Source organism: Strigops habroptila, chromosome Z (genome assembly GCF_004027225.2).
Source record: "Strigops habroptila isolate Jane chromosome Z, bStrHab1.2.pri, whole genome shotgun sequence".
Lineage (NCBI taxonomy): Eukaryota > Metazoa > Chordata > Aves > Psittaciformes > Psittacidae > Strigops > Strigops habroptila.
In genome coordinates, this window is record NC_044302.2 from 78,868,980 (window position 1) to 78,881,135 (window position 12,156).

Here is a 12,156-nt window from a genome sequence, read left to right on the forward strand (position 1 = left end):
TAAAAAAAAAAAAAAAAAAAAAAAAAAAAAAAAAAAAGAGAGAGAGCTGAAAGTTCAAGTGAAGTGTATGAGGCATTTCTTCCCCATTCTCTTCCCTGATCATTTTATCCAGAAGACCTAACTAAGCTTATGCTTTATACACCTAAGTTCTCCTGAGGACAGAGTCCTGCAGAGAGCTGAAACAAAGACACTGATAGAAAAGAATAATCAGGAGAAAGCATAGTTACCTTCTATTGCTATCTTTAAATGCGTGCTTTTTTTTTAAGGACAGAAACTATATAAATGCAAAGGGCTGTATCAATGCAACATTCAGCCAAGACTTTATGCAAAATCCAGTAGCCCAATTCAGAGTTGCTGCTACCATAAACGTTACTCAGCTGCACTCAACATATTAAGTAATGTTATTTGCAGGAATGCATTAGGTACTTTAAAAATGCAGCTCAAGGAGGAGAAGCTGATTTAAAAATAAGCTCTAGTTTGATCCCCATCCCTCCACCAACAGATACAGAAATGAAATAGATTCTTTTTGTACACTCTGAGCTTTGAAAAAAATTACTCACCAAATTAGCAGTAAGTGAAGGTGCTGACTGCCCAAGCGCTTGGTAGCGCATGCGAACAAGATTAGAGGTTTCTGCAGGTTGCCATAGCTGCTGTCCAGTTGCGTTGGGAAGCAGATACTTGCCTGTCAAGTTAAGAAAGAGTGTGTTAAAATGTTACATGTTGCAGACGAGGCAGTGCAAAAGACAGGGTTTACTACAAGATGATGCTCTTACCATTGTAAAATATTTGTTTCTTTCACTATAGCTCTGACCAGTGTGTATTCCAAACAGAATTCCTACTATTTACTTGCTAGCCCTTCATGTTACCCTTCCACAAGCAACACTTCTCTTAGGCAAATTAATTTTTTCAATAATCTCACAACTGTACCTTTTTCCTACCCACAAACACAATGCAACAACAGATACAAATATCCAGAATGGTGGGTCTGAACCAGAGAAACCTAAATTCTGAGGGGTAGACAAAAATAAATAAAAACAACCAACAAGAAGGAAATCAAAAACAAAAAACCAAACCATACCGCTATCTACCCTTGAAGCAATACGATTCCCAGTACAAGGTACAAAGTGAGGTTTACTGAAATAAGGCACTTATCATGAGGATAACAAATACACTGCCCTGTGAGTAGGGACAATTCTGCTTCTATTCCAAAATTGCTTATAATCTACCCAATAGGCCTCACTCAGTTCCCAAAAAAGTATCCTTACCCGGCATACCAAGAAAGTGGAGATCACCAAGGTGTGCAACAGCCACTCCCCAGGAACATACCCATACTGGGCTCTCAGAGAGCAGTTGAGATACCCCTCCACCATGGTTGCTGTACTTGCTGCCTAACAGTGTCATTTCGCTTGCGCAAAGTACAACGGAAGGTCAGAGCCCTGACCAAGCACTGCCACTTGGTCATGACCATCTCCCTACAGGTACTAACTAGGCAGAAAGCATCTCTGGCTCAGGAAGCCCCTAAGCTGCGAAAGAGCATCAGGGAGAATATTCAGGGAATTATATTAAGATGATGGGCATGTAATAACGCTGTTCCTTTCTGCTTACTTTCAGCCACTGTAGAGAAACAAGGTAAGAGGCTATATACTATTCTTAGCAAAGATGTACAGCCTAAATTCTTAGTTATTTCTGAAAACTATGCAAAAATGAGACAGTACTAAAGCAACTGACTTCTCTTAGAAGACCAACTAGCTGATGCAAAGTGACAATTAAAAAAAAAAATTTTAATCAAATTCAGGTTCAAAATCACAATGCAAAATTTTAATTGAACAGCTCAAATGAAAACCATCTTCCAAACTACACATCCTAAATATTTGTTTCCTGGAATTACTAATTATTACCTCATTAACCTTGTAATCTCAGAGAACTAGGGAGTGAGTAGGTATGTGCATGACCACTGCTATAGGATTTGCACCCTAGGTAGGTGTGCACAGATTTGCCAGGAAATCAAAGGCTTCTGCTTCATAACCCTATTTTTAACAGCAGATCCTCAGAGAGCTGCTGGAAACCGACTGTTTTGAGAGCTAAAGAGTTCTCAAGCAGCAGCACAAGATAGTCTTTTTAATGCTTCCCAATTAGTCTTCAAAATGTGCTATTGTTCTTTGTTACACTAGTAAAGTGGAACCCATGAACATTTCTCACTCAATTTGCTAACAGCTTGCTGGAGCCTAGAAGAAAAATGTACAAAAAAGATATGGGTTTTAGCTCAATTATCCAGGATAACATTTTCCAGAACTGGAAAAACTGAATTAATTTCCCATCTGCTCTCTCAGCCTGTTTCTACCAAATTCCGGTTACCTTTTTACATAGTCTCCCACTATCGTCAACTAAAAGGATGCCATAAAAAGCTTAAGGCATTGATTGTCATGCCCACATCTTTGATATTCCATTGATGTCAATTCTGATATATATCAGTGATATGTGCAGTCAGTTACAGCACCTCAAAAGGTTAACTCCTTCTCATCCAGGCAGGAAAAAGAGATTTAAAAAGTTAGTGGAAAAAAACTAAGTTATACAAACCTCACATTTAAACAGGTATGTTTTACTTCTTTAATACTTTCCACATCAGAAGAGGTCTATGCATTTTCCTTACTTGCATTTTGATTCTGCTCCCAAGAGCCAGTGGTAAGATGAGGTTCTTAGGATGAAACTAGACATTTCCTAGTGCTGCATCACCCAATTATGAAGACTTCTCAGGCTAGAATGCAGACTACAAACACTGTAATGGAAGTCTGCAAGAAGGCTCCTAAAATTCCAGCAAAGTCAAGACAGTTCCAAACATCATATTACTGATGTTTACTGGTAACACCAGTAAAATGCTTTGGCAACACCTATTTTGTCAAGACACACATTACACAAATCTCTTGGAAACTCTGTATTAAACCACTCTAGAAGCCACCAGGAAAATTACATTAAACAACTTGCAACTTGATCACTGTAGCATAACCTTGGTGCCTTTTATCATCATAGGAATCAATACTTGAAAAGCAGTGGAGTTTTCCTCTGATCTTTAGAACAAAAGAGAACGCAAGCAAGAAGCAGGTCTGTTTTAATAAATCTTGTTCTGAAACTGGGGAAGAGCTTCACTCTTTGGTTCATCAACGCACTTTCTTGCAGGGGTTTGAAACTAGTCACACTAAGCCTTTCCCAGACTGCAGTAATTCTCATTTCAAATGAATCCCACTGAGCTTCTTATGGGAAAAAAAAAAAAAAAAAAAAAAAAAATTAAATTAAATTAAATTAAAAAAAAAAAAAACCCAACAAACCAAACCACAAAAAAACCCCACACACCCACAAAAAAAACCAAACCACCACACAAAAAACAAACACGAAAAAGGCAATCATTTGTATTTTGTCCAGAAATCCATGTAGTTTTGTTTAGGTTTGGGTCCCAAGCCAAAAAGATTTAAATAACGAGTCAATGAAGTCTAGAAGGAGAAGGGCATATGAGAAATAAGTGCTATTATTAATGCTTGTAATTACTTGTTTTAAATGGGAGCCAGACCTAAAACATGGAAAGGTAATATTGTGATTCCTATTCATGTCAGTCACACAGCAGAGTACCTTAACGTGTCCAGGGCTATGCAGACACAGAACATCTCTAATAGCCGCCTTCATTCTTTGCGCTTTACAGGCATCTGTATTACAACCCAGTTTTTATTTTGCTCAAACATCTGAAAGAAAGTCTAAGATATTTTGGTACAGAGGCTAGAGAAGAGGCAATCCTACCCTTCGCAACAACAAAACCTTTAAAAAAGCCCTTCATTCAACAGTAAGATTTTGCCTGACTGACAGGAAAGCTGAGAAGATTAACTTAGCACCAGGGCCAATGTCTGCACTCTAAGAATTCACTTAATATCCCATTATTTCTCTCTTGCATGATTAACCTTCAGAAATATTTAAAATAATGTTGGAGGGTCTGTGGAGTAGCTAATTAGGCAGTCAACACAATCAAAATTGACAATGAAAACGTGACCGTGTGTGACACTGGAATGGTCTCTCCTCCCACCCTTACCCCAAACAGGAGCTTACTTAAGGGCATCACCAATTTCACAACATACTGAAACTGTCTAGAATTCCTGTTCTTTTCATAGCTTTTCAAGCTTTTAAATACACAAATAGCATATAATAAATATGCTTTCTATAGAAGCAAAAATAGCCATGGCTTATACAAAAAGATGGTAACATTTTATTAGCATTATTTGGGCATAATGCTAACCTTTGTGCAGAGGTATACTACCAGGAGATTCACAGTTACCAACAAGAATGCCAACTGCAACAAAACATCTGGAAAATAACAACTGTACTTTTAATACTGGGCTTCGTAAAATAAGAAAAAGTTTGACACAGTTTACAGGAATGCAATGAGGCTTTTTCATTTCCAAAATCAAACTGGGCATCAACATTTCTTAAGAGAAATAGAATTTCTTCCATAACTGTCTGCTTTGAGAGATTAGTTTGCCACTGTGTGAAACCACCACACAATAAACAGTCCCTGCCCACAGTGAGTTAGTCAGATCGATTCCTCCAGCTTAAAAAAATAAAATTCAATAATCTCCTCAGTCTATCCAGTCCTTTTTCCTGCTCCTGTAGTACTTTCACACTTTTTCCTGCTAATTTCATTCATAGTTGTATGCATTTCTCCACTTTTTCTTTAATAACTCCTTGAATTTACATGTATCCAGTTTTCCTCACTGCCACGTGATTCAAAAATCAGTATTACACGTAAAACCTGAGCTGAAATGCATTATTGATTTTCACACTGCATTCATTTCTGCATTCAAGTTCAATATTCCAAGCAGCTCCTTTCCTTTTTGAGTGAACTGACTCGTGGGGGAGAGAGAGGATGATTTCACCTCAACTCTACCTCATCCCTTCCATCTTAATTAGCATTTTGGCTGATACACAGCACATAAACACTGCCAATGCCCAGGATAATCACCATCTAACAAGAGACCGCTGCCACACTGATAATAATTTTCTTACTACTTTCACCAGTTATTGATACAGATAAATCATCTACAGATCCCCTGCTCCTGTCCCACTCAAGACAGCCTTTGACTTCCCCCTGTGCCTTCTGCAGAGGATGTGCTGGCATCTCTGCTACCCTTCCTGTGCCTGAAACTATCGAGACAGTGTGAAGTCACAACACTGTAACCAGTGCCATTTCTTCCCACATATGAATGCAATCCTCATTAGTCCCACAAAACGAGTTATCAAAACACATTTCAATGAAAGCTGACTTAAGTTGATTACATAATGGTAATAACTGAGCATTATTTAATGGCATTATGTAATCCTTGGGGGACATAGGGAATAAATACACCACTGGAGTTCAGTGTCATCTTCCCCTTGAACTTGCCTCTTGTATGCCTGGCTTCCTTTATAATGGATATTTATAGAAAGTCTGAACAGAATCTTTGTTACATCTTAATTCTACTGCCTCCAGTGTGTGCATACTTGTTGTATGCCCTACTGTTTAAGGCCAAGAGACTAGAAAAAACACATACACTTACTCGAAGATCAGTCACAGAAGGTGGGCTTTGCTTTATCCTAATTAGAAAAATCTTTCCTACTGCTGAAGTATTACTCTCTTTCCTCTCTCCCTCTCAAATACATATCCCAATGGGATGGCTGAGAATTACTAAATGAGCTTAAATCTAGTACATATACATTTTCCATTTTCAGTTAATTTAGAAATTACCTGTCTCAAATCTTCAGCAGTCTGATGTTTTAAGAACTGCATATGATGGAGAAAACCTTCTGGCATCCAAGTAGGATTTTGCCTCTACAAAAGTACTTAGGACAGCGTAGACTGTACTGCTGGAAATTCTGTAATTTGTCAAAATGCAAAGATAAACACAGACAAAGCATCTTGAAAGTTTTTGATGGAAATACGTTTTTATGAAAATATTAAAAGCAGTTTTACATTTCTCAACTGTAAATGGAAGACAGGTAGGTACGTTGCTAAAATAGAAGCATCTGGATTTGGGCTGACAGTAACTACAGACACAATTAGTCCAAAATGGAAGCTGCGCATATGATTACAGCGTACCACAGACTGAAGCATCGATGTGTTTGCTGTGAAATAGCAGCCTTCAAAATAGCCTCTTGCCATTCTGATGTTTTTAAGGCAAGAACCAAGAAATACTTATTTGACTTAACTTCTGAAAAATCACTTACATATATTTATGACCTAAATGCAGATTATTTAAAAAACAATTCAGAAAGCTCCTTCTCCTTCACTATTTAAAAAAATAACTGATCTTATCTCAAAACCTGAACGCTGTGGTCAAGTCAGATTTGACAAGCATAGTTTCAAGTGGATTGCTCACTCCACATCTCTCTACATCAGAACAACAGGCACAGGCCATTATGGAAGGCAAAACTGCACCCCACTGCAGATCACTTTGGATCACAAAACACACTGGAAAGAAACACAGTTGGGTACTTCTCCCTCCTCCTACTCTTTCTGCTTTTCTCCAAAAAAACACCTCCAGACTGAACAGTTCATTGACAGGTCTTACTGTGAATGGAGGAAAGATTGAAGGCAAACCCCTGCCACCTCAGCTCCTCAGCAGTGGCATCCCCAGCACAGGCAGAGCAGCTACAGGCACATGCAACAGCCCGGGCAATAGGAGCAGCAGGAAGTGGAAACCACAGCTGAAGGAAACATACCATCACTTTCACTCCCACAGATCCATAAAGCCCCACTACAACTTCAGAAACCTGCCAGGTGAAAAGCAAAGAGCCTCCCACATTAGTATTTTACTATCAGGTCAGGGCATTCTGCTTTATTTCTTCAAATTTAACTGTTGCAGACAGCCCAGCTGTAGGAAATCATGTGGATGCTGTAAATTTTAGGTCTATTCTCACACTGGGGGAGTGGAGGGAGCAAAGCTCATAATTTCCATTAGCAGTAATTGGAAAGTAAAAGGATAGTGGATGCATTTAAACTCATCATTAGGAAACTTTTCAATATTTTGCCTTGTTTTACTGTGGCTGCATCAACAAACTTTACTTAAATTCCAAATGACTACCAGCAGGCAAAGAAGAGTTACCATTTTATTCATGCCTCATTTATTGCCCACAATTTAAGAAAATTACCATGGTTTGCATATTACTCAGCTGCGCATGGTTGAAGTTAATAAACAATGCCAATTTCCCTGTCTGATGCAAGAGGTGAATTTTTTTTTCAACCAATCTGTGCACTAAACATAACATTACTCAGTTAAGCCTATAATTATAACTGACTCAATTATAATTTCTTTTGTCACTGTACAAGAAGCCCTTCTAAAAATCCTATTACACTCACTATAGATTTTTCACTCTTTGATGAAAAGTAAGACTACAAAGTCTCCTTAAAATGCTCTATCTTGGGTTTACTTTCTAAAATTAGATGAAGAAGTGGTATTTGGTCATGCATGAAATCAATCTGTCCCACCAAAGGCAAAACTTTGGGGTGAGATTATGACCTCAAAAAAAAAAGCAATACATTTGTCTTAAAAAGTCACAACATTGGGAAAACTGGAACTGGAAAAGGACACATACGGTTTTGGACTAGGAACTAGCAGGATGCAGGTTTAGATCTGTATTCAAAATATATTAAAAGAAAAAAAAAATCAGAACTCCATTAATTACAAAGGATTCAGAATCAAGATTGTTTGTAAGTAAATTATCAAGAATAAGTTTTCACATATAATTAATATTCTTAAAATCTCCTTCCAGAAATAAATATAATTTCCATGCTTGGAACAAATTTAACTCACTGAAAGATACTTAAAAGAAAATACTGAATTTTGCTTATATGGAAATTACTCAAAGTTCCTCTGCAAACAGATACTCACTGAAGCTACATTTACATTTTGATGATTTAGAATCTATTACTGAAGTACTGTAATAGCAATAAAATATTTGAATGGCATTTGGGATCACCAGCAAATCTCTCTAGTTTTATTTAGATTTTGGGGGTGAGGGCAGTGTTTGGGGTTTTTTGGGCGTTTTTCTCTTTTCCATACCAAATATCCACTGCAATAGCAGTGTTAGCCAGCCAGTGACACTGCCATCTGCATGATAAAAAAAAAACCTAAAGCCCGAAGTTATCATTTACAACTCTACTTTACAGACTTTCCAACTCTACTGGAATACAACTCAGAAAAATAATTAGTTTGAGATATCTTATTCATTAGTGAGCTCAGAGGTGGGCCACACCACCCTCATTCTGCCTCTTCCTTTTCTTTATCTTACCAACAAATAGAACCTTCTTCCCATACTTGTAACATGTAGCTCCAAAAATTACAGACTGACAGATCATTCTACAACACAACTTTGATACACAAATATTCCTGCTACCCTTTCAGCACTTCTCCACTCTCCAACTGCTCCAGAAAAAACTGAAGATCCAGTTCTGAAACTGTGAAAATAGGAGAAAACCCAGAAATTTATGGTTCAGACTGAACACATCATGCTACCAAAAACACATTAAACTGGACTAGATCTAAGTAATAATACGGTTTATTTGTTCCTTCTCATACACAGTCAATCCTGCACACTCAAGAGCTAGGTCTTATCTGCAACTCCAAAACTGTCAGACTTCCAACCAAGTTGTGCCTAGAATACCTGTAGTCTAATTTTAAGAACTTGAGAAGATTCACTGCTGCCCAGGTCGACCACTAGAGGAACAGCTACTTCAGCCAGCTGCTAATATTCTTGGCTCCCAACTCTCCTCGATCTCAACATCTTCTTTTTTGCTACCTCCTTATCATAGAAATTATAATATGAAACAAACATCTTCCACTGCGCTATGAAGAAAGTGCCCAGCAACTCTATTATGAATTACAAACATGAAGTGTCAACACACTACTTTCCCTACAGTCCCTGCTCTGACTCCTATTTTAGTTTCACATGTACATTGTTATGCCACATAAGGAAAGAAATTATTTGTGACAATATGTTTGTTTATAGTAATTTTTCAAAAGGTGGGGTTTCCTAATAGAAAAGCCTGGCCCTGTTTTCACTAGTAAACATCTATAAACTTTTCCATTCAAGCCTTCAACCTTCATTCTAAGGATTAAGCATAGAAAGTACCTTTCTCAAACATTTCTCAAGCTGTACATTCCACTTTTGTTAAAGCATCCACCTTGGGGCAAGGAAGTACAGTTTTCCTCTACTCTTGGTCAGACCACTGGCTTCACAACATCCACTCGAGTGAGCCCACACATGAAAAAGGAAGACTTCAGCCCCTAGGAGTATAGATAATGCAGTCCTGACATGCAACTACGATTTCTTTATAAATACGCTGCAGAAACAGGTTTGCACTAACGAGCTCAGGTACTACCAACAACAGGACTGCAGCCTCAGAGACCTCTGATTTAGGTAATCGGCTGATTAATCCCAAACATTTAACTAAGCCCAGGCAAGTTCTTTCATGTGTGCTTCTACACTTACACTGCTAAGCATACTTGAGCCAGCTAATTCAACTGCTCTTGGAGTATTTCTTAAGGAGCTACAACTCAAACTTCAGAAATTTGATATGCATATTCATTTTATCCATATTTTATTTTTCTACTGTAACAAATGACTCAACCTCCAAGATCCTTTATAAGCCTCTCAAGGAGGGTTAAACTCTACTTCTCCATCCTTCAAAACAGGCAACTTGCAAATGCATCTGCTAATTAGGCACTCTACCACTACAGGTTGCTTTGATCTCAACAACAATCAACTTCTTATGTTCTGATGATACAAGCACGATTAAGCAGCAATCAAGGAGTTCAGGGCAAAATAATGAGACAGGAATACAGTATCTCTGTTCTCATCTCAGACTATCACATGATGCAGACATGTCAAAGAATATGGAAATTACATTGCCAGGCGCCCAGGGAAGTAAAAAAAATAAACTCAACTATGTAGGTTGATTGAAGCCTTAAATGACAAAGGTAACTAACAATGACAACTATAGCCTGATGTCATTTCAATCAGCAGTACACCAAGAACCATTTAAAAATGCATATTTCATAGCAGAATGTATTTACCTCATCTGTGCAAGATAGCTTTATACTGCATGTTTAAAGGAAAAAACCACCAAACCCCTCAGGTGTATAATTATAGAATAGCTTGCTTCTATCTCTTTCTATTAATTCTGGAAGATGTTTGAAGCCAGGAGTTGAAGGAAGCCTTCGAGGAAGGCAGTGAAAAGACTCCAGGACAGGCTCCAGGCATGCTACTGAATGAAGCACGTGGTGCCTGTTGTCATGCATACCTGGCTGTTGAACCTTTTGCACCTTTATACCCAAGAATCCAGTGGTGTTAGCACCAGCGCTGGGCTGCTACCCTCCCTCTGCTGCTGTTGGGGAGAGCCCTCAGGCGCTGCGGCTGAAAAGACTCAGCTCACTATATCCAGTCCTGTCATGTATCACGGAGATGAAAGCAATTTTGAAACATGGTTTTGCTCTGATATGAGCAAAGAAAAGGCAGGAAGTAAAAATTCCTACAAAAAGGCACGCCTGACAAAGCTTTCGGTGATAGCAGCCATCCTACCCCTGCATCCCACAGCACCTTGGCTTCTGGAGTCAGAGACAAGGCCAAGAGAGCCCACCAAGCTGTATCCCCAGAGATAGCTACAAAACCACAGGCCTTCTTATGGTGTGCTGCATACATAACCAATTACTCCTACAACTGGAAGTCAGTAAACAATCTTGATACTGCACAGGGGAGACAGGGAACACTTCCCTTTATCTACACCAATTGGCTACCATTAATAAAAAAAATCTTTTAAAGATTATTTTGAAGATTTTAGTTGCCACTAAAATAATCACACCATAGTTACAATAAACAGTTGTACAGAATGGGATGGTACCATTTCCAGAGGTTTCAAGGTACAAGTAACAGGATTTTATGCCCAACTTTCCCTATGCACCAAGTTGTATCAACTATTTGATACTGTAAGGCTTAATGAGCTAATCTGCAATTTCAACAATGGGAAAAAAAAAATTATACAGCAAAATGTTTGAGAAAACTCTAGATTTCTACCACTGCAAGTGCTCCTCTGTATGAGCAAGGAAAAACTCCCCTTCCAAGTCCTGCCAGCACATGCCTACCCATGGATAAGAGAACAGCTTGCTCTTCATGGCCCATAAAGTTGTTGATCTTCCTGCTAATTAGTGATAGTAGAGTGATGAATCTCTAATGCAAAAAACAGACTGAAGATCCCTAAATCCATTTCAAATCAACCACAGATTAGTTATATGGGAACAACAATAATTGCTGAGCATATCTGGATGACTGATGACTCGGAGGTAGAAAGCTCATCAAAGCAGGAATATCAGAGAAAAAAAAAATACATAAAATATATGCATCCCAAGATTTCTTAGTTTTTAGCTCTTCACTATATCTAAATCTACTCGACCACTTCATCAATGTAAAGTGCTTTAGGATCTTTGGATAAAAGATTCTATAAAATGAAGTCTGTATGTGTTATGTCACCAGTATTTGTGTAAGATCAATTTAAGGTTAGCAAGATAACAGCCCTACCACAATTAGTGACAATTAGCCCAGCAGGAAGTCTGCTTCCAGGCAGTTACTGATTAGATAACTGGAGACAAGATAAGATATTCAAACTATAGGTAACAAAGTGGTTTGGGTTTGGTTTTTTATTTTATATATCTAACTGCAGAGCTTATCAGTATAGAGACAACTGAGCTAGCTGCAGCAAAATACAAACTCTTCCCAGCAAAAAGCTCTTATACCTTTCAGAAGTAGAAAGGTAGATAGCAATCTCCAAATGCTGCGCCGGAGCAGCTGAGGAGACTCAACAGAGCTACACTGCACACTGCAGTGCAAAGTGAGGAGCAGCAATGGGACACGAAAGCAAGGCCAATTCGATTTGCTTGTCCAAGTGATCTGCCAGGTTAACCCCCTCCACAGTAAAAGCTCATTTAATTTCTCAGCCTTTCACATTGCTTTCTGCCATGAATTCTATTAAAGCATCTCTGAACACAGCAAACTAAAATCTGTAGACAGTTTAAGCCAAAAACCCTGACTGTAGACAGCTCTTTGAAGTTTGTGGAGATGAAGAAAACCAGCCACCACAGAAAAGCAGCT

The 12,156-nt window shown here is 38.4% G+C and overlaps 1 protein-coding gene across 5 annotated transcripts in view; it reads right to left on the bottom strand.

The window, feature by feature from the left end:
- MAST4 (microtubule associated serine/threonine kinase family member 4) overlaps nucleotides 1–12,156 on the bottom strand; it is a 296,950-nt gene that overhangs the window by 220,494 nt on the left and 64,300 nt on the right. For all 5 annotated transcript variants that reach the window (XM_030512637.1, XM_030512641.1, XM_030512640.1 and 2 more), the window contains exon 3: nucleotides 561–682. In XM_030512637.1, the coding sequence (XP_030368497.1) occupies nucleotides 561–682 (122 nt within the window). The remainder of the gene's footprint in view (nucleotides 1–560; nucleotides 683–12,156) is intronic.